Raw genomic sequence first — 23,686 nt, 5'->3', positions numbered from 1 at the left:
TGAGAGAAATAAGAATGAGATGTAGCTGCATCTCAAGATCTTTCCCATGTTGTGTACAAAGCAGGTTTTTATTTGTTTCTAACTGTTTGGCTCTTCTATGGTCTTGGGACGCATGAGTACTTCTAACAAGGACACTTGAGTTTCTTCTGCTGCTCTCTTCCCTTTTATAAATATATTCCCATTTTGCAACTCACAAAGTGGTTTCAGAAGAACACAGCAGGGGAGGATTCTGAGATATAAATGCATTTTCTGCGTTCCATTCAACCTTCTCTGCTAGGAGAACGTGAGCTTCCACAGCCTCAATAGCTAAAGGTCAGCCAGCAGTGTCCTCTTTCTGCTTGAATCATCAAGAGCAGTACACAGTGAACACTGTGTCCTTTTTGTTCACACTCAAGTTGAGAGTATTGTTTCCCAGAAAACTGATGGCACACTTGAACTTTATGTCTTCTCCCTATGTGAGACATTTTTAAATGTTAATTGCCCTTTGTGGCACATGGTTACACTAATTAGCACAGGAAAAGATGTGTAGATACAGAAGTCAGTACAAAACTGACCCCTTTGGATTCCCATAACCATCATGTTAACCCAGTTTTCCTGAGGACCACAAATGGCCCGATTTAGTTCTGAATGGAGCATTATGGGAGCTGCTAAAGTGTATCAGAAGATCCCTACCGCAGCCTTTCTCAACCTGTGGGTCCCCAGATGTTGTTGAACTACAACTCCCATCACCCCTAGCTAGCAAGGCCAGAGCTCAGGGATGATGGGAGTTGTAGTCCAACAACATCTGGGGACCCACCCACAGGTTGAGAACCGCTGCCCTACCAGATCAGACCAAAGGCCACCTTGAGATTGCTTACACTAAATATTTCAAATAAATAACTAGTAGGCAAGAGGAAGTCAGAATCAAAGAGTATTGCTCTGGGGCAATTCAGATTTTGCCCAAGGTGGTGCAAGATTTCTCCAAAGTCACCCAAAGTGAATTAGGTGACCACCAAAGCCTACTTCCCAAGGTAGTCAGTAAATGCCAACAAGTCTCCAAATATCTGTTAAAATTGGTTGCATTTTACTACCAAGCTTTCCATACAAGAAAAATGGCAGGTGGGGAGAGGGGCAAAACTTGCCACCTCATTCCTCACCCCAACTCTAGGTCATTAATGAACAATTAAAAAAGCATTAATCCCAGGAAAGATCCTTGAAGGAGCTAGCTCACTGTGACACCCGTCCATTTATTTTCAACCATTTGTCAGCCATAAGGGGACCCTTTCTTTTATCCCATAGCTACCACATTTACTCAGTAGCTTTTGGGGGGAAACCATGTTAAAAGCTTTCTGAAAAGTCATGTTCTGAAAAACATCTGGATCATTGTTATCTGTACACTTGCTGACAATCTCAACCTTTAGCGAGGCAAGGGGAACCTTTGCAGAAGCCATGCTGATTTCTTATCAGCGGGACTTGTTCTTCTATATGATTGATAATTTTATCTCTAATAATATTTTCCACCAATTTACTTAGAACTGATATTAAGCTAAGTGGCCTGAAATTTCCTGGCTCTCCCCTTCCTCCCTTTTTAAATCAGTACATTGGCCACTTTCAAGTCCTCAGGTACAAAGGCCAACATGAGGGATATGTTCCATATTTTTGTTAGATGATTGGAAATGTCGCATTTGAGTTCCATAAAATGCTTTTGGTGGACTCCACCTAGACCCAGTGAGTTGTTAATTTCTAATTTGTCAATGAAACTTTAACTTTCTTCTTTTGTCTCTTTTAAACCACTTGTATCCTTTGAATAAGGAGCTGGTTCTTTGGAATCTCTTTTGTGGAATCAATTCTATATGTTTGACAAACCCTTATGTTAAGGTTACCTCCCCTGTGGAATGTCAGAACAGGGTCCTTCACTCCATGTTCTTGCAGTGTGTTGCAGGAAAATAATTCCAAAGGATGAAAAACATGATGTGTTAATTGTAAAGGGACTGAGTTTCATGTAAGTCCTTCAGTTTTTTGAATGGTGTTCACCCTCCCTCAATGCGTAAATCTTTATATCTTTTTATTGAGGTTTTGGTTCTTTGGAAGCATCCTCTTTATTCCTGCAGATTTTCCTCCACGTTTTGCTAAACAAATCTTTAGATGTTTCCCACTCCTATTTTCAAGGGAAATGTCATCACTTTGTCCTTCATAATATCTGAAGTATTTACCAAGCAAATGGAGTGCATTAATAAAACAAGGACTCCTTCAAACCCACGCTTACCAAACTTCCATACAAGTGTATATCAAATTTCTACTTGAGTATGAAGCCAGCTGTGCAGCTGCACTGTATAAATTGCATGGTCTGAAACCTTCTTTCCTATTCAGGTGAAACACAAGGGTAAGTTGACTTCAGTTAACATTTAGCGGTCAAGATTACCGGCTGAAACACCTTCATCATCATCATCATCATTTGGAAATATTTCATCGCAACATCTTTTATCGTCATTATTTTCTTTTGTAATATTGACCTTCGTCTGTCTTTGTTCGAGATGAGCAGTATGGGGGGGAGAGACACCTCGAATGACTGAAACAAAAATTATTTAACATTTGAAGTTTCACAGTTTAGAACTAACGGCTTTCACTATTTTTTAATGAATAATATGACTGAGCTCATTCTGAGAGAAATGCTGTGCTATTTTAAATGTATGCTCTCTTTTTTTACAGCTGGTCAGAAATGAAAGTCTTGTCCCACTTCCTTCATGCTGCAGTAGTAGTCGCCGTTTTTACTCTTCCCTGTCTTGGACAGGCAGGAGAAAAATGTGCAGGAGTTCCAGGCATCCCGGGGACTCCGGGGTCAAGTGGGGTCCCTGGGAGAGATGGGCGTGATGGGATGAAAGGCGACCCAGGACCACCAGGTATCAACTTGTTGTTATTATAATACAAAGCCTAGTATTAAAAATTGCTGGTAATGAACTAGTATTGCATCTTACAGACACCTGATTGTAGACCAATTCATATCAGTGTTCAAAGAACAGAGTGTCAAAAAAGGCCCAGCTCCTTTACTTTTTGTGATATCCCCCTTAATTACAGTTTTCAGAGAGCTATGGGGAGGGAACATGATTTGGGTAAAACTGGGGTGGGGATCAGGGACCATTAAGGATCCCACAAACACACACACACATTCATCAATTTGATCATGAGAGCTCCTTTCCACATAAAGTGGGCCTAAAAAGATTGATGAGGGCATTCTCAGGATACTGCCAAAGAGAACAGCTGGCTGTGAATTACAAGAAAACTAAAGTCATGGTGTTTTCAAGAAACTATGGTCCCACTGGTCTCTAGTAATGTTCAGATTAGGTCTGCATAACTTGTGACCCACCAAAAAGAATTGAAAACTGACTCACCAGAGGTTTGCAGGACACAACTACAACATCTCTGACCGATGGCTGTCCAGCACCCGCTGCTCAAATACATTCAGTGAAGAAGACCCACTACATCCCAAGGCAGATTGTTGCCATGCCGTTTGGAAGTGCCTCCTAGTATTTCATTTCTCCTAATGCTTTAGGACAGAGAATAAGCCTACCCCATCTTCTGTGTGGTAGCCCTTCTGATATTTGAAGACTGTCTTCATGTCTCTCCTTATGCTTGGTCACAAATAAAATTGGATTGGGTAATTCAATTTATCAAGCAAATAAAAAATGTTAACTATGATTTGGAAAATCTAGCTTCAGCAACAAGATTCAGTGATACGGGAAATTAAGTTACAATTATGAAAGAGCTAAAGGCTAAAGTAATACTATATTTATTTTAAGGTAAAAGTAAATTGATAATAAGTATCTTAAACCCAAAATATAATATTTGAAAGTACAAAGGAATGCTTGAAACAAGGTAACAATTTGCTGATATTTTTATTGTAAAGAATGCAGGGTGAGGGAGATGTGGGGAAGTCCAGTTGGTTATGAAAAAATGTCTTGGAAAGATGGATTTCTTTCTTCTTTTTTCTTCTTTCTGTTATTTCTTTCATATACCTGACTTTATATCTGTACCTGAAAAAGGTAATAAAAATATTTTTTTTTTTGAAAAAAAATGTTAACTATGTGAATTATCAGGCAATGCATTCAAGAAAGGAGATTTCTTAGTTTGGTTCTACTTTTGTACTGGAAGGATGATTTCCTGAATCTTTCCAAAAAAATACTTTGGGAAAGAAAGAATAACTAAATTGTTCCTTTTTTATGTGATCAAAATATTCAGTGAGCAGCTAAGAGGTATTCAGTGATTTGTGTGCATGCACTAAAAAGGTTAGCTGATGTGTCATCATATTTCATTGCCCATGAAATAAGGTTTTTATATCTTCAGGGACAAGAGATACTATAGTAAGATTTTGGTTTCTGAGTCATCATTCCAAGGAGATTGGACTATGGTATTGAGTTACACAGACTGTAATGCAATCTGCTTCCTTGAAGGGCACCTGCAGCCTTGAAATTATTCTTTAGTCTCCACTTCTATAGTGTACCATTGAGGAGTGCCTTGTATATCTTTGTTCTTGTGTTTCCTTCTAGGTCCAATGGGCCCTCCTAATGGTCTGCCAGGTGCTACTGGAAGAGATGGACTTCCTGGTCCACCAGGGCCAAGAGGTGAACAAGGAGAAAAGGGAGAGAGAGGCCCAGAAGGTAAAAAGGAATTGCATAACCTATAATATAATAGCCAGGAAAACTGTTGTGACAAGCTTCCCTGTACACTTAGGCGATACTATTATTAATTACTTTTGGGGATGAGGAATAAATTTGATCCATTTCACATTACAACATGTGAACTGAAACACAGTCATCTTTTGACATTCACTCTTCCCCGAATTTTGTAATATAAGTCTAGCCAAGTAATGTACTGTGTACAAAATGCATATACTAGGGTAAAGTGTATATAAAGATGTATATATTCATGAATATGCTTGCAAATATACATTATATTAGACACTGCTTCACAAAGATGTGTATATTAGGCAATCCATATACAGACAAAATACGTATCTTAGGATAAATTTGCACCAAAATCCTGGTGCATTTTCGTGAGGATTTTTTTTTTAAAGATAAATAAATTACAAACTGATGTAAAAAAATGTGCAGAACTGAAATTGATTTTGGAAAAATCAGAAACTGAAAGGAACCAAAATTGAAACCATCCCTAATTGCCTCAAAGCTAATGTTGAATCGACTCAGATAAATGAATACCCCAAGCATAATAAAACACAATTCATGCTATTATAAAGGTAAGGGACCACGCCTCTTCATCCCTGTTTGGCCTTCTACAAAGACTGGTCTGTGCCTAGGACAGCTACAAGATCAAGTAAACACAGTGCAGACAAGGGCTTTCAATCTGTTGGTGAAATATCTGGCTCACTGCACAGACACAGATTAATTTGTCAATTACACTTTGGTACAATGTCTCTTGAGGTTAAGCATATGCCTTATGCATCATGCTTCAGAGACTGATTTTCAAAATGATACCAAACTGTTTGATTGATCATACAGTGGTACCTCAGGTTACATACGCCTCAGGTTACAGTCTCTGCTAACCCAGAAATAGTACCTTGGGTTAAGAACTTTGCTTCAGGATGAGAACAGAAATCGTGCTCCAGCGATTTGGCAGCAGTGGCAGCAGGAGGTCCCATTAGCTAAAGTGGTGCTTCAGGTTAAGAACAGTTTCAGGTTAAGAACTGACCTCCAGAACGAATTAACCTGAGGTACCACTGTATAAGATTTACCCCAACGTCCTTTTGAAAGGTTCATGCTTTGCTTGGAATTACTTTTGATTGAGTTAGCTCCACCCTCGTGTATATATTATCAATAGGCAGCTAATTTAGGACTTAAAAGAAAGGGGGAAAATGAGGATGCACCACAATTAGATTAGGCTTGTTCAGAATCAATGACTTTGAAAGTGGATTAGAATTCATGCAGGATACCTGCTACAGATATTACACTCCCATTTGTGTTCAATTCATTGACTCATCTAACGTTGGACAAAATAAAATGCATTAACTGTTTTATAGGTTTTTATTCTCTAGCTTAAAACTAAATGGTGAAAGGGAGATTTCTGTCTTTGATATGCTAGGAATAAATCTTACTCCAGAAGGGATTTTTTCGGTGGTCGTTGATAAATTCAAGATCAACAAATGGGCTGAATTATTCCTCACTGAAAATGAAACACGTGTCCTTCAAAAATGATTTACAGCAAGAACACTGGATTTGCTGTAGTCAATGAAGCACAGTTCAACTCAGTTTTTTCTTCTTATTTTAATTGACAGGCCGTCCTGCTTCTCTTGATCCAGAAGTACAGGAAGTCCTCAGAAGTCTGAATCGAAAAATATTGAGGCTTGAAGGAGGTAATCTCTTTGTTTTTACCCTTCCCAAGACTGCTGAAAACCAATGTTAAGAATAACACGGGAGATCCTGACTTATTTTCTTTTGTGTAACTTCAAGCGAAAGCTTCAAGAGAGTTAAAAGAGGTTTGAGAAAAGCTCACTTCCCTATTGCATTCACACATTTATTTTTTTCTCTCTGCTGCCTCTAAAAGAACAAACAAACAAACAACCCCTACCCTGTTTACCAAATGTGAACATAAGGTGAGCGTCCACACCAGAAGGAGCAATCCCTCTTTCAAACTATCTTGGCAAGGGGGTAGGGAGAGAGAAATTCTATTGCCTATCACCAATCAAAATTTAACATAACACCACTCTTGAAAAACCTACATTGGCTCCCAGTACGTTTCTGAGCACAATTCAAAGTGTTGGTGCTGAGCTTTAAAGCCCTAAATGGCCTCAGCCCAGTATACCTGAAGGAGCATCTCCACTCCATTTGTTCAGCCTGGTCACTGAGATCCAGCGCTGAGGGCCTTCTGGTGGTTCCCTCCCTGCGAGAAGCAAAGTTACAGGGAACTAGGCAGAGGGCTTTCTCGGTAGTGGCGCCCACTCTGTGGAACGCCTTCCCATCAGATGTCAAAGAAATAAACAACTATCTGACGTTTAGAAGACATCTGAAGGCAGCCCTGTTTAGGGAAGTTTTTAATGACTGATGTTTTAATGTACTTTTAATCTTTTGTTGGAAGTCGCCCAGAGTGGCTGGGGATACCCAGCCAGATGGGGAAACCCAGCCAAATTTTTGTTGTTGTTGTTGTTAAAGCTGAAGATTGTTATACCCCCCCCCTCAAAAAAACTCCTGCAATAATATGAGAGCTGGTTTTAGGAAGTGGCCTGAGCCACACTTTTCGGATTAACATGCAGATTAAAACCTAGCTGCCCATCTGCTTTTGCACTTCCATAATATGTCAAAAATAATCATACGAAAATCAGTTTGTTTGTTTTTAATGTCCATTTTGAGTTAAAATACATCTAGGCTGCAAACTTAAGTCACTGGGGAGGGGTGGAGCACTGAAGGGGGTTGATCTGCAACATTCAATGCCAATTGGGCTCTCACTGAGCCAGGAGTGATCTTGCACTTCTTCTCCCTTCTCCAAGTCCCTCCCCTTGCCCCCCACCCACCCCGTCGCGACACCATTGCCTGGGTTGGTGTAGCTTTCTTTCTAGTTTGGGGGCGAGTCAGGCGACTGAGAAAGCATTTGGTTCCTCAGATCCAAGTCTTCTTTTGGGCCCCTTCTGGCTCTATTGATATTGGTGCTCTGATGTTCATAGAGTAAGGGCCATGGGAGTTTCTGCAGTAGCAGAAATGAGGAATCGGACATCGAACCTCGCTCTTTGAGGTTGGAGCTCGGTCCATCTTTACAAAGGGAGATCTGGTGCTTTCTACGGGGCTTCAGGACATCCTCCCTCAATTTGCATTTAGAGAAAGAAAGCATTTTTAAATATAGATTTTAAAATGTATTTAAATGCACATTTTGTGCATTTATATGTTTTTTAGAAAAAATGGAAATGCACAGTAATGTGGATGATGTGAGATTGAGACCACACAAAAAAAAAGTAATATGGCCTGGAGAAAGATTGATTCACCCATTCCTAGTTTATACCTGCATGTTCTTCACTTGATGCTATAAAATGTAGCAGTGGCTTGCACGCATCAATTTTTGTTGCAATATAGTACAAAATGGATCACCATGATTTTTCTTCTCTGTTGCAGTGCTTCTTCTCAAAGGAATGATAAACAAAGCAGGAGATAAAATATTTGCCACCAATGCAAAGGTAGTTGATTTCGAAACCATACTTCAAACATGTCAGAATTCTGGGGGTTCTGTTGCCAAACCCATGAATGAAAAGGAGAATGATGCTATTTTGGAAATTGTGAAAGAGAAAAACCAATATGCCTACCTGGGAATTAAGGAGAGCCCTATTCCAAGAGAATTTGAATATTTAGATGGAATGGCTGTCAATTATACAAACTGGCGTCGATATGAACCAAATGGCAAGGGAGCTGAAAACTGTGTTGAGATGCAAACGGATGGATCCTGGAATGACAAAAAATGCAACCAGTATCGTCTCACTGTCTGTGAATTCTAGTCAGATTCCTCCACCTACATTGCAATCCTAAACCAACAAAACAGCCTTGGCTTCTGGGAATTGTGGTTCTGCAGATAAAAAAAAAATTTTTTTTTACCCACATGTGCCACATAGAATCAAGAAAATTAGGATTTCCATGCTTAGGAACATTTACAAAGATTTTCTTTTTTTAAGATTTATCTGTTAGATCTAAAGCAAAGCAGAATCATTGATGTTCAAATGCATATTCAAATATATTGAAAATGCGTGTGAAGTTATGTGTTGTCTTTCGTGATTTTTGCATGGATTTTTGGCTTTCAAGGCACAGGTGTAACTGGCAATACTCCACCATCAGTCACAAATAAATAGATCTCAGCATAATTTCCTAGAATTTCATAAAACATCTAATTGGTATTTAGTAAATATAAGACGTGGTATATTTATCCCAACTAGACAAATGAATAATGGAACATGAACCACAATTCTCCTCATGTGCGATTCTGATGCTTCTCAGTTAGTCAATATCCTAGAGGTGCAGGGATAAAACTGCTATCACATTTGCAAAGCTAAGCAGGGTCTGTATGGTTTCAAATTGAATGGGGTACCATTTGTTGAGCTTCCTGCATTGCAGGGGGTTGGACTAGGTGATGCTCAGTGTCCTTTCCAACTCTACAATTTTCTGATTCTACTATGAGAGTGATGACAGTGATTCCCAATTCCAGTCACAATAGCCCTCAATCAGGAAATAGTACCTTACACCATTGCGAGGAAGGACAAGGGCAGTAGTCATGTGACTCCCCACCCCCAATATTCTGAAATGGTGCAGTCCAGGAAAAGCTTGTTTTCCTGTGATTCTGCTTTTTGGATTAAACCAGCCCTGAGCCTATTGGGAACAGGGTTTTAAACACACTTCTTTAGCACTTGCGCATATGAGTGTCTAGAGCAGCAGCTGATAACAGCAGATGTGTGACCCAATATGTTATTTCATTATGTTTACAATGGCCAGTTAATGGACAGCTTAGCCTGAAGGAAGGGTGTACTTGGAGGACTTGCCTGTCAATCATTAATAAAATGTATTGAAGTAGCAAGGATGAGACTACTATACTACACTGCACAACCTTTAAAAAGCCTGCAAATGTTGAAGGGCTCGCTCCTTCAGAATGTTGAATGTTGCATCCTGATATATCAAATAATGCTGTGCTTTTGATGATGATTATGAGTCTCCTTTTTTTTCTATTTACACTATTTCAACTCAAAATTAAAATTAAAAGAAACAGACCAAAGGAAGAACACCCCCAAGAGCTGATGTGAATTCTTGCCTGGCAAAGTCAAAGCAGCAGCTTATGCTACCAGGATATTTCTTGCATAGCCAGCAATCTGAGTTCACTATTTCTTCAGGGACACTTGTTTTAGTATCGACCTAAAACAGCAATAGATTTTGATTTCCCGTTACCTTGGGAAGATATGCTGCTTTCTTTTTTACTTTTTTTTTAAGGAGCCTTTTACAGGCCAGAAAGTTTCCATTTCATCTTTAGGAGAAAGAGAGGAAGGACGGAAGGAAGACAGACAGACAAAAATTGACAGGAAAATTTGGATTTTAAAAATGAAGTGTTCTATACATCTGTCTCAGCAATTGTAAATAGTTGTGCTGAAGATATGTTATTGCTGTACCTGCAGTGCTATTTTACTAGAAGAAGAGGTGCCCAAACTCATGATGAACGCCTTCCTTGTTCTCTTAGAATGGCAATAGTGCCCACCTGAGAGATGCTGGAACGGAGTTCTGGAGTGTTCTGGAGAGGTCCGGTTAAGAAAAAGCCCTGTGCACCTACCTGGAGTTCTGTTGCAGCAGCTATGGAGATGTGTTAACCATAACCACTCTAGGTGACGTGTAAACAGGGCATTAGTGACCTTTTGGCTCTTCAGGAACAACAGAGACATAGGTGGGCAGCCAGAGGTTTTAAAGGGCATCACAATTCCTGCATGCATGACTCCCATGACCCTACTCAGTGAACACATGAATAGTGAACATATGATGGAGGAGAGAGAGCACGCCTGCTGTTTCCACCCACAAAACTGAGCCAACCTACTGGCCCTCCTCCAAAGTCTGCGCATTAGAAAAAGCTAATTAAATATTACATGTATAATCGGTAAACAGTATTTGCCGAGAGGAATAATTTCCAGTGGAATGTTTGAGAAACAGGATGTTCGCTGCATTGAAGAGTGCTTGGGAACTTGTCCAAGTACTGTTGCTTTTAATGAGAGGAATTCTATTATGAGACATTATTTGTAAAAGGCTTAATTCCACACTGCAGAGAGAGCAGAGCTTTGTTTACAAGGTGCCTCAATGCAGAGAGCTCTGTACTTGGAGAACTTATATATGAGGACTTTCTGCCTAGCCACATATGACTCAATTGAGTAATCTAAAATTGTTTCTGAAACCAGATCCCAACAGATACGGGCTAAGAAGTGGAGGCTGCAATCCTATATACGGTTTACCTGGGAGTAGGGATGGGGTTAATTGCTTTTCTCAGTCTGCTTTTGTGGCTTTGTCATGGTTGCTTGGTCCATGACCACACTGAACTGCTCATCCAGTGCTGGCTTATTCCGCAGCCTGAATGCGGACATTGAACTTGGTTCTGATGTCGATCTTTACCATTTTGGCCAAAAAATTGTTAATACAAATCATCTGCCCCCAGGGCGCACAAAGATGGCTCTTGTGTTTTGAGCCACCTCATAGCAGAGTCCTGTCTTAGTCTCACAGTGGGATCCTGTCTTTGGACACAAGTGCCACTGAACTCAGTGAAACTTACCCCTGAGTAAACATGCAAAGATTGTGCTTTGACTCTTTGATCCTTTGGGGCAGTTGCTGTTTTGCTTTCTCTGGGGGTTCCCAGTGTTTCTTAAAGCAATAGTAAGTTCTTATAACTTGGAGTTTCTCCAAACTTCTGAATCTGCTCCCCCTTTCTAAATCTAAATGAATCTTACTGGCACTCCTCCGCTCAGTACAACTCTTCTGCAAACATGTACAAAATTAAAATGCTGGGGTCATAAAATACTATATCAAGCAGTATTTCAGAAGAGAGGTGCAGCCCCTTCCCTCTGCCCTAAAATAACAAATATTTTTGCTTGTGTTAGTGTGTGTGTGTGTGTGTGTGTGTGTGTGTGAACAACATTTGTATCCCACTGTTCTTTATATGGTGGGAGGCTGTGGTGGCACTATCTATACGCAGCAGCTCACATCAATATTTGAAATATAGGTACATTGTCTTAACAAAGCAATTTAAAAGATGCTAGAGATTGTCTTAGTCATTTAAAACCGCTAAAATCTATAGGATCAACACCTACCATTTCAAAGCAGGTAAACTCAAAGCTTGCTTTAAATGCAAAGATGGCAGAAGACAGGCAGAGAGAGAGTCAATTGGGCATCCACTGGAAGAAAATCCCATACAGTGGTACCTCGGGTTAAGAACTTAATTTGTTCCGGAGGTCCGTTCTTAACCTGAAACTGTTCTTAACCTGAGGTACCACTTTAGCTAATGGGGCCTCCCGTTGCAGCTGTGCTGCCGTCGCACGATTTCTGTTCTCAACTTGAAGCAAAGTTCTTAACCCAAGGTACTATTTCTGGGTTAGCGGAGTCTGTAACCTGAAGTGTCTGTAACCTGAAGCGTCTGTAACCCAAGGTACCACTGTTGTTTCTGCATGCAGCCACAGAGCTGGCTCTTTCTCTCGTGTATCCGGTCTTACCCAGCCATAGTCAGGAAACAGGGAAGAACCTTCCCTTCAGATAACGTTAACATATGATAAAGGGTCTTCATATACAGTGGTACCTCGGGTTACATACGCTTCAGGTTACATACGCTTCAGGTTACACACTCTGCTAACCCAGAAACAGTGCTTCAGGTTAAGAACTTTGCTTCAGGATAAGAACAGAAATTGGGTTCCGGCGGCGTGGCGGCAGCAGGAGGCCCCATTAGCTAAAGTGGTGCTTCTGGTTAAGAACAGTTTCAGGTTAAGAACGGACCTCTGGAACGAATTCAGTACTTAACCCGAGGTACCACTGTAAATGTTTCTGTTTCTGTAATCTTACCCCTATACACACACTTTTTTGTTTTTGACTGGGAAGAGTGGCAAATCTCCCAAGTCAGTTTTTTTGTTATGGCTTGTGTGTGTGTCTAGGGGCGAGGTCTGTTCCATGTCTGAACTAAAACCCGGTTGGACATAGTATAATACCCCTTAATTCCAGAGAAGAACATAACGGTGGTGGGTTATTGGTTGACATTGTCTGAATGTCAAGGTGGAAAACAGAGCGTTTGACCTAGAGGAGCTGTATGTCTCCCTGTGTTGAATGTTCTAGGTCAGGTGTGTCAGATTACTAAAAACCTTTTCATAGGTGTAGATTCTACATCATGTGGGGAAATAATATATACAAAGGTTGTGTGTTTTTATACAGATCTACTGAGAACAGCTTGTAGCTTATGTGCACTATGTCATGATTTGTCCTCCCCCCTCTCCGAAAATAGCACTGGATATATCATTATTTATTAATTATATTAAGTTGTATGGAAACCCTATATTTTGCAAACAATCCTCAGCAGAAATATTTTTCAAAGGTTCATTGTCCTGCTCATTATGTTAGATCTTATTTCAAAAAGTTAGGGAATCAATATGGGCTGTTGACCATTCCGTCTTTTATGTAATGAAGCAACTATGCAAATAAAATGGAGGGGGATAAATCAAGTTAAGCCAACCGCTATCTAACATGAACATATATATCAAATAACACATACTATAAATGGACCCTTTTAGCGCTTCTGCAGTATTCGGTGTTGGAAGAAGAAGGTAAGTCAAACTGCTCTGTTTTAGGCTGAAATCCTATATAAGCCCCATTTAACTTCATGAAATTTCTTATATATGTGGATTGTGTTGTTAGTGTAGCATTAACATTTCTCAGGTTGCATGCTTACTTTGGAGTAAGGTCATTGGACTCAGTTAAATTTACTTCTGGGTAAAGATGAATAAAATTAGAGTGCTCTTTTAGATTTTCCCTCTTCTTTCAATTCATTCCAATCAAATTTTATTGAGAATATCTATTTATTTTTGAAAGCATTTATATATAATGTTTTTAAAAGCTCTATGAGCATCATAACAACAATCAGTAGAGAAATCCTATATAAAGAAGACAGCTGCAGGCGGGAAGGGCATCAATTCATCTTCAAGAAAAATACCATAATAAATGGATCCTTACGGGCACTTACTTCTGAGTTGTGCCACCATATTCTCACAAGGAAGTTAGTTTATTAATGTAAATTTTACAAAGATGAGCAGAACCAAGAGCATATAACAAGTGCATACTCCATTGGGGGCAGTGGCTAGGTTTGCCTTTTACGAACTCCATGTCACCTAGCAGCCAATAACACTCAATGGAATGAGTCGGAGATGAAGGGTGGGAGCAAGCAAAGCTGGGCTGGCTTCTCAAGGCACTAAAGTAATTCAATACAAAGTTGTGGCTAGCATCATCATTGTTTAGCTTCCCTGGCCATAGATAGATAGATAGATAGATAGATAGATAGATAGATAGATAGATGATAGATAGATAGTAGATAGATGATAGATAGATGATAGATAGATGATAGATAGATAGAAATATAGATAGATATAGATAAATAGATGATAGATGATAGATAGATGGATAGATAGATAGATAGATAGATAGATAGATAGATAGAGATATAGATAGATGATAGATAGATGATAGATAGATAGATAGATAGATAGATATAGATAGATAGATAGATAGATGATAGATAGAGATAGATATGGTTCCATGTTATTCTTTTAATTGTAATTTTTTCCCATCGATTTTAATATTGTCATTTTATATTGTTGTAACTAGGGATGGGGGGAAATACAATTCAGTTTAAAGGCAAACCTACCCAATTCACACTATCCAGAAGCAAAACGGTGAAAAAGGAAATAACAGAATAAAATTATTGTGATGCACCTACACCTGATAAATCTCTCTCCCCACCCCCACCCCACTTCATTTAGCTGATTGAAAAGGATGCCTTCATCCCAGTTGGTTCATATCCTCGTGGCAGTGGCTGCTCTGCTTGTAACCAGTGATGCTCAGGAAACATGTCCACAACTTATAGGTAAGCTTGGATATAATCAAGGGCCTGGGAGATGTGAGCAGGAGGATGTGAAGTGCCTGCGTTTCACAACTGAATTTAACAGGAATATGTTCAAGAGAAAATGATTTCCACATTCTTAAAATCCAAATACATGCTTTATATGGAGTAAAACTGGAAGGTTACTGATTGATTACATGGTCATATCAAAAGACACATGAATCTGGACCATGTGGAAAGCTCATGGTCTGTACCATTTGGACCTGTGCTTTTTTGGATTCCCTCCCTGCTCCCCTGGTAACAGCTTCCCTAGATTGCTTCTGCATCCTATTCTTGTAGTTAGAGTTTGCCTGCAGGACAAACTAATCCACATCTATTATGGATGTGGAGCCAAACCAAATACTACAGACAAGTAACCTGCTTATCCTTTCCCAGCATTTCTCCAAAATGTACAAGCTTTCTTTTTAACTAAAAGGCAATTGACATTATACAGAGGGATAAGATTCTAGTGTGCTTCTGCAGACCACCTTTAAGGTGTTGTGCTTGTAATGCAAATGTTTGAAACCCCTCAAAAGAGAATTCCTTCTTTGTTGCATTTTGGTCAGTTCTAATTTGTGGGGAACGTTTAAGTAGTTCTAAAGATGAATGTGAAATAAAAGCAGACGGTCTTTAATGTGTGTGCCAGGTTTTCATCCTTCTATTTTTCACTTCAGCAGGTCCTCCAGGTCCTCCTGGACACCCTGGACCACAAGGGTTAAAGGGCAGACAAGGCGAGAAGGGAGATCATGGGATACCAGGTGACTATGGGTATCATCTTTAAAATAGCATTTTAGTCCAAGTGTTTGCCTTCAGGTAGATTTTACATGCGTGGAGGTTGAACAAGGAACTGTGTGCCACTTGGCCCTGTCTCTTGCATCGTATGTCATACTAGCTCTTTCCACAACATATGCACATTTAGTGCAACGTCTAAAAAGATAAACCTACAAACTGTACGCACTTGGTCTCTCGTATGACTGGAAATCCTAGTCACACAAATTTATGTTTGTAGGCTCCCTTTTTCAGAGGTCACACTAAATGCTCGGATGTTGGAGTGGAAGTGACGAGCTGTATGGAATCGGGGTGGAGCCAACAAACATAGTCCTACTCTCCCTAGCATGTGCTTCTTCCAGTCCTAGGATAAGGCTTGGAGATACTTGGAGCTGCCACCTTGCTGAAGCTAAGCAGGCCAAGGTCTGCTCACTGCTTGGATGGGTGACCACTTGGCAACCTCAAGGATGCCACAATGGTTTCAGTGATGGTGGAATAAAGGCAGGATATAACTGAAAGAAAATAAAAATAAATTTGCTATGTGCATGGAGGCAAAAGTCTGATTCGGATCTTTGTGCTTGTCTAAGGTTGAGATTAGAGATGTTGGAAAATTTCATAGTAATTGAACTTGAATGTGAGTTTTGCCATGTTCACTCTTTGCCAGTGTGGTATAGTGGTTAAGAGTGGTAGTCTCGTAATCTGGGGAACCGGGTTCGCGTCTCCGCTCCTCCACATGCCAGTCACACTTCTCTGAAGTCTCTCAGCCCCACTCACCTCACAGAGTGTTTGTTGTGGGGGAGGAAGGGAAAGCAGATTGTTAGCCGCTTTGAGGCTCCTTAGGGTAGTGATTAAGTGGGATATCAAATCCAAACTCTTCTCTTCTTTGCCAGTTGTCCAAGCCACTCAGGTTTCATGCAAGTGCTAACAATATTTTATGGTACTAGATTTTAAAAAATAATAATAATCATGAATTTAACGACAATGATTTTGAACCCTGGCTATTATGCTAATGGTGCTCTGTTTGGTGTTTGGAGTTACTGTCCGAGCTGATGTGATGAAATGTATATTCCATTGAACTCTGTGTTATTGAGGTTTGATGGTAGCCATTAATATTCATATTAATATTCTGTCTCTCTGCATATATTATATGATTGGGATGAGGGGATAAGGTAGTCAAGCTTAATAGTACTAGTCTGTGCTTTTTTCCTAGAAAAACCATGGAGTTGTTACAGTAAGTGACACACTTTACAACAACAAAAGAGGTGCAGGTACTGAGTACCCCTGAGTACCTCCTTTAAAAACCACTGGCACTAGTACATAAAGAAATTTGTTTGTGTGTGTGTGGTTTTTTAAAGAAATAATGGTACTCTGATAATTTCCCAGAAGTAGCTGAGGTAATCCTACCAATGAAATGGGTCGCTAATCTGCAAAATCATAATTGCTTAAACATTAATGCCCCGAGGAACAAAAGTATCATAACCAGACGGAGGAGCCTGGAGGAGAGATGACAGTGGATGGAAGCAAAAATATGGCCTATACTGTAAATTACTACACTGGGTTTTGCATCCAGCATAGTTCACAGTCACAATATGAAGTTACGATAAGGACGTATTATAAGTACGGGAGAAGAGAGCACAGCACTACAAGGCTTAAAGCATGGGTAGGCAAACTAAGGCCCAGGGGCTGGATCCAGCCCAATCGCCTTCTAAATCCAGCCTGTGGATGGTCCGTGAATCAGCATGTTTTTACATGAGTAGAATGTGTCCTTTTATTTAAAATGCGTCTCTGGGTTATTTGTGGGGCCTGTCCTTTTACAGTGGTACCTTGCAAGACGAATGCCTCGCAAGATGAAAAACGCGCAAAACGAAAGAGTTTTCCGTTTTTTGAGTCGTTCCGCAAGACGAATTTCCCTATGGGCTTGCTTCGCAAGACGAAACGTCTTGCGAGTTCTTGCGAGTCTGTTTCCTTTTTCTTAAAGCCACTAAGCCGTTAATAGCCGCTAAGCCGCTAAGCCATTAATAGCCGCTAAGCCGCTAATAGCCGTGCTTCGCAAGACGAAAAAACTGCAAGATGAAGAGACTCGCAGAACGGATTAATTTCGTCTTGCGAGGCACCACTGTATTTAAAATGCGTCTCTGGGTTATTTGTGGGGCAAAGGAATTCATTCATTTCCCCCCTCAAAATATAGTCCTGCCCCCCACAAGGTCTGGGGGCCAGTGGACTGGCCCCCTGCTTAAGAAGTTTGCTGACCCGTGGCTTAAAGTAAAACTACATAGGGCACAACAACACAATTGAAGACTGAGCAAACTTTAAAACTGGCAAATAGTAAAACAAAGTGTTTTGTTCAGTTGCAAACACAAACTCCATTAGATTCCAAAAATATAGAAAGAGGTATGTCAGAATCAATGGGACACTGCAAGACAAACAAATCACAATACTCCTGGGGCATCCACCTGGTTACTTGTTGATGGGCAATGAATAACAGAAGCAGTACAGTAAATAGTGATACCCATTACATAAGCAACGCTCACAACACTGTCAGGAGAGCTGGAAACAATAATGTTATTTTCGCAAAACACCAGGTCAGGCCAAGATCGTACAAATTTAACAAAATGCAAACCACAGCCGACTGAGTCTGAGTTAGAATAAAATGATGAAATGACAGAACATCAAACCCCATGCCTAGTGGGGATGGCCACCTTCTCTGGTTTTCACTAAGCACTTTGCCCCTTAACTAAATCCAGTGATAGGTGATCAGTCTCAATAATAAGGTGGGCACAGACCACCAGCACATTATTATGAGATCATCAATTTCAAGGGGGAGACATCACGTGCTTAACTTTACAAATCGCTGAGGCAGCTGCTGGACATTCAAAGCACATCTCCCCTCCCTAAAGGACCCTGGGAAATGTTGCTTGGCCCTCACAGAGCTACAACTCAAAGCACTCTTAACAAACTACCATTCCCGGGATACCTGGGCAGTGCATTTTTCTGGGGGGATGCAGGGATACGAACACCCCAAAACATTTCGCGAATCTAAGTTTGGCCTCATTGAGGGGCAGTATTTCAATATAGGTAGGAAAATGAGAGTACCCCTAAACACTTTTTTAGAAAAAAAGCACTGTACCTGGGTGGGTGGGTGCTTTAAATATGTGGCTTTGTATACACCCTAAGTCAGGGGTCAGCAACCTAAGGCCCATGGGCCAAAAACGGCCTGCGGAGGTTGTTTGACCAGCCCACAAGCTGCCCCCAAACTGAGCCTCCTGCTCTCATGCTACGCTAAACGGCGCAGTGTGGCACAGGGAGTCGCTTCTGTGGGGTCAAAAATTGTGTGTACGCAGACGCCGAAAATCCCGTGTGCGATCCAGCCCATGGAGGGATCTCTGCGGGACCGATCTGGCCCAGGCAAGATAAACCTTGCTGACCCCTGCCCTAAGTGCTGCAGAAGTCTTTCTCCCAGCCACATGGAAAGATAAAAGAGCAAGGAACATGAGACCCGTGAGTGTAGGATGGCATATCAATTTGATAAAAATAAAATAAAATAAATACTTGTGCTTCTTCTAGCTTGCAAACATAGCACTAAACTGTGGCCTAGTGTGAACTGACATGTGGGTTCCCCCCCCCTTCACTTTTATTCATTTGTTATTTTATGCACTCACAAAACCCGCTCCCCATTTTCTCACCTTCTGGTGGATGCACTCCTTAATCTTTCAACTCCTTTCAGTACTGTTGATGTTTATAAAATTAAAAAATTTTTAATTGCCCTTGGCTTCAGCGCACTTAAGCTACACAATGTTCCTTAGGCTATGGTCCAAACCCCTGGCTGGAAGTGGCAGGGCTTAAGGGAGTGGCATAGGCACCGCCACATCCACAGCCATCAACCAGGGCAGGAGGAGCAGGGAAGATGCCCAGATTGGGTCTGTTGCTACATTCCCTGCCCCCAAATGCTTGTTTCAGGGCTGACCTGGGGTGTTCCTCACCAGCAGGGAGTGGGCAGGGCTGACGGGCACCGTCACGTCCTCCAGCTCAGCTGTTTAGTGCTCTGAAAATGTAACGAATGTTTCCAGAGAGAGTTTGAGAATCACAGCCAAGCTAAATGAGTTTATGGGAAAGTTACAGGGGGAAAGCACATATAATCCCAATGAATAAGGCCATAAAAAATGCGAAACCATAAACCTGCTGTGAAACACAAGGTCATCAATCAGTCTAAAAGCACCAAATATTAATTATTCTTTTCATTGCCCCACAAGAATCCTGGTGAACTAGAAAAGTAATTCCAACTCCGTTCGTTAGTTCTGTGCAAATGCATATTCTCAGCATCAAATTCCCACTGGACTCGATAATATATAGCCAGGCCACTAGAGGGAAGCATAAGCTTTAAAACTATCCTCTTGCAAAATCCATTCTGCAAAAATTGTTCCGCAAGAATATTCAGGGTTCAAAGCTGACAATAATTGAACAAAATGAATTTTTCTGCCCGAATCAGGTCAACACTCCAGACACAACACCTCTTTGGTTTTAAAATCTCAGTCCATCAGCCAGCTGCTATTCCCTCCAGGCTTCCTCTTTATCAGTAAACTGATAGAGAAGAAGAATAGTTTTCAAACTATCCACCAAGGAATCCTCTTTTTCCAGATTGATTTGTCTTCTCAGGAACCCCTGAGGATTTGCAGAGAACAAGTTGATATTGATATTATCATCAATATCATCAGTGATGATGGTGCAGTGTTGAATGCTCCTCAGTCGCTAGAGCATGAGACTCTAAAATTCAGAGCTGTGGGTTCAAGCCCCACGTTGGACAAAAGATTCCTGCATTGCAGGGTTGGACTAGATGACCCTTGTGGTCCCTTCCACCTCGACAATTCTATGATTCTATGTTCAGTATGCAATGTCAGCCATGCCTTATTTCAGGATATTCCCTCCCACCAACCCCACACTCCCCAGTTCCCCCCATCCATGAGCCATGAGGCATTCTGTGCCCACTGAGCATGCTCAGTCCACATCAGGCTATGGGGCTGGGTTACCTCTCAGGCATCCCCCCCCCCCCAAAAAAAATATTTTTTTCTACATCTGCAAACTTTTGGATACGCCCAAATATACTGATGATTCCCTCTTGGTTCTCTGTAAACCTGTTTCGGCTGCCATAGCTGCCCTAACCCAGCCCTTGAGTACAAAATTAGTATATATTCTAGGAGGAGCACAGAGACTTAAGAAACACCATAGTTTACCAGTAGCAGCAAAAATGGACGCCTTCATTTGGCCCACCAGCAATAAAACATATCTCTCCCCTACCAGACTCTACAGCCACAGCAGGCACTGTAACTCTCCAATTATTAGACTTTGCCCCTGAAGACACACTCTTCCATTGTCTCCTGAGACAGTCGGATGCCAACAACAAAGATGTGCTTACATAATGATTCTGGAGAACATCCTAGGACAGACATCTTACACAGAGTGTGCAAGGCATGCAGCGGACTTCTGAGGTCTCTGTGTGGCCCCACATTAACTGAATGAATGCAGCAGTCCATACTAGAACCCTCTGCAATACACATCACAGTTATGTTGGGCAATCTGTCTTTTAAAGAAGCTGCTCTGTCATCATTGGTGTTAAAAAGATCTGATAAAGATACTAGGTGTGCAGTCTGAAAACTCCTGGGTTTTATTGGCAAGTGCAAACTAGGCATGTTTACTCAGAACTGTAAATTCCAGTATATTAGGGCTTACTCCTAGGTAAACATGCATAGGAATGCTGCCTGAATAAATAGTCAGACAAAACCAACATTTTCTTTCCAATGTATAAGAAACATTTCTCACCAGTTCATAATCTGGATAACAAATATATCTCAAGTCCATTTACTGCAACAAAATGCATTTATTTCAGATGAAAAACAAAACCAATATGCTTGGTGCACTTTTTTTAAAATGTTTTAACACCACTTTTATATAATCCATTCCTATTCAAGGCAGCTGTTAAGAAAAACTGTTATCCCGTCTTATGAATTTCAAGGTACCACACAAACGGATAAAACAAAATAAATTAATAATTGTCACTTTTGTTCGCAGGTCTGTCTGCATCGGAGGATCCTAAACTGCAAGATGACCTTAAGGAAATCAAATACAGAATCACCATAATAGAAAGAGGTACCTTTTTTTATTTACATAATTGCTTCCTTCCATAAGGTGAGGGTGAACAGGGCTTAGTGAACTGGGAGAGTCTGTGGCAGAGGCGAGTCCAGAATGAGAGGCAGAAACTGAAGCAGGAGAATGGGAGGAGGGAGGCCAAGAGGCAAAGATGAGTCAGGCTGGTGAACAGTCATGGGCATCATCTCCTCTTGCTGCAGCCAACTCTTCTCTCCCTGGTCTCCCAGAACCAGAAGAGGCATGAAGCAGGAGGAGCAAAGACAAGCACGCAGATGCAGTCTCTGATTGCTGGGAGGGTGGGGTGGACTCTGGAGAGAAAGACAGCTTTGGGAGGTTGGAATCTTTAGTCTTAGTAACTGATACATGGGGCAAGACCTACTGAGAATCAGTTCCTGTGCTCGTTAAACCAGACTCTCCACCAAGCCTGTGCAGATCCTGTTCTTGGTAATAAAGAGTTAACTTCAACACGCACAGTGTGATTTGCTACTGGATCACTCCTGTCATCTAATAGGACTAATCGGGTCTTCCATTTTGTTTTTCAGCCTTGGCTTTGAGTGGAAAGATTGTAACAGTTGGCAGTAAAGTGTTTGCCAGCACTGAAAAAACGGCTGATTTTAACAATTCAGTAAGAATCTGCAAAGCAGCCCATGGCACCATTGCTTCTCCGACGAACAAGAAGGAAAATGATGCTATTATGAGCTTTGTTAAATCCTTTAACACATATGTTTACCTGGGCATTACTGAGGGGCATGTTCCTGGGGAATTTCAGTACCTGAACGGGGAGTCCCTGAATTATACAAACTGGTATGAAAATGAGCCCACAGGGAAAGGGGCAGAAAAATGTGTTGAAATGTACAGTGATGGCACCTGGAATGATAAACGGTGCGATGTGTACCGCCTCACCGTCTGTGAGTTTTAAACTGAACTGTCACAGATCTTAATAAAAGGTGTTGGGTGTTCTTTTTAGGTTCTATGTAATTGTGGGTTATAGCAACTAATCAGATATGTAACTTGATAAGTTGTGATTTTTCTGTGTTCAGAAAGGGAAATCAATAAAAGCACAATGCATTGCTTTCCTTTATGTTTTCTGAGTGCAAAGGATGAGCTAAACTAACTGGGTCAATGTCAGCTTTGTTTAGATGAGGAATTGGAATGTCTGAGACATGGCTGAAAACGTGATAATAAATAGGATGATCAGTTAAGAATTAGTATTTGTTGCTAATGTCGTTACTGAGGGGGGAAATCTGACTAAGACATAAATGTATGTCCATGGGGTATGCAGGGGGAGATCTGAGCAGATGCTAATGCTGTGGTGAGGTTCCTTTTTTGTTCAATTCGCAAACCTACTTCAAAATGAACATTATAAAAATGGTGGCAATGACCATTCCCCACATCAAATGGGGGGGTGCCTTTTGCGTGGTCGCCTGCAGCCCCCCGGATCCCAGTGCGGCTCCTGGTAGTTCGGACTGGCTTCATCCTCCCCAGGCTGGATACCTGGAGGTCTCTGCCTACCTCAGCCAATCGCCGAATCCCGCCTGGGGAGGCGTTGCCAGGGGATCAGCCAGGTAGGGGGAAGGACCACCCTGCCCACACAATGGAAGGTGAATCTTACCTGTGAAGCATCACTTGGCTCCAGAGCTTCTCCCACCCTGCCCTCCCTCAGTTAAGCCTTCTTTTGCAGGTTAACCTCTTCTCCACAGGTATGCAGGCACTGCTGTGTCATGGTCGCTGTTGAAGGGCCGGAAAGGAATTTTCCTGCATTGGCAGGTTTTGCCTTTCCTGTAGCAAAATGTCACAACTTTGGCAGTTTCAGGCCTTGGGCGGAATCCTTTAGTCTAACTTCCTAAATGGGGGGAGGCGTGAAGCAGTGATCCATGCCCCCCTTGCAGGAGTGATCCTAGGGTTCCCCATTAAAGGGGTCTTGATGGCAGGCATTGGCCACACACCGAGAGGTTGTCATTGCTCTCCCCTGCGACGACGGCGAAACAGGGGGCAGGCTCTCTGCTTGAACATATGTTCTCCAGAGCCAGCCCAATCCCCACACATTCTGGATAACCCTGATGTCTCCCAGATCCCCGGCTGGGGACTGGGAAGGATAAACGCCCAATGCCTGAGCCAAGGTCTCCCTACATCTGAAACTTAATAAAGTTGTGGGCAATTTTAA

The 23,686-nt window shown here is 41.4% G+C and overlaps 1 protein-coding gene across 1 annotated transcript; it reads left to right on the top strand.

The window, feature by feature from the left end:
• The first annotated feature begins 2,256 nt into the window (after positions 1-2,256).
• Positions 2,257-22,731, top strand: LOC309532981 (uncharacterized protein). The gene is made up of 10 exons (XM_082223763.1): positions 2,257-2,362; positions 2,689-2,879; positions 4,524-4,634; positions 6,266-6,343; positions 8,091-8,466; positions 11,057-11,117; positions 14,499-14,598; positions 15,288-15,371; positions 21,445-21,522; positions 22,065-22,731. Exons 2-10 carry the CDS (start codon positions 2,699-2,701, stop codon positions 22,439-22,441), a joined length of 1,446 nt encoding a protein of 481 aa, XP_082079889.1. The 5' UTR covers positions 2,257-2,362; positions 2,689-2,698; the 3' UTR covers positions 22,442-22,731.
• The last annotated feature ends 955 nt before the right edge of the window (positions 22,732-23,686 follow it).

This window comes from Podarcis vaucheri (assembly GCF_965113315.1).
Source record: "Podarcis vaucheri genome assembly, chromosome: 5".
Lineage (NCBI taxonomy): Eukaryota > Metazoa > Chordata > Lepidosauria > Squamata > Lacertidae > Podarcis > Podarcis vaucheri.
This window is presented reverse-complemented; position numbering and strand designations above follow the sequence as displayed.

What these genes read in the sequence shown, in the direction of transcription:
- LOC309532981 (XM_082223763.1), top strand. Translation starts at nt 2,699, where the DNA reads ATGAAAGTCTTGTCCCACTTCCTTCATGCTGCAGTAGTAGTCGCCGTT. An exon ending in GGGAGATCATGGGATACCAG is followed by an intron (nt 15,372 to 21,444) that starts GTGACTATGGGT and finishes TTTTGTTCGCAG; the next exon opens with GTCTGTCTGCATCGGAGGAT. An exon ending in AATCACCATAATAGAAAGAG is followed by an intron (nt 21,523 to 22,064) that starts GTACCTTTTTTT and finishes TTTGTTTTTCAG; the next exon opens with CCTTGGCTTTGAGTGGAAAG.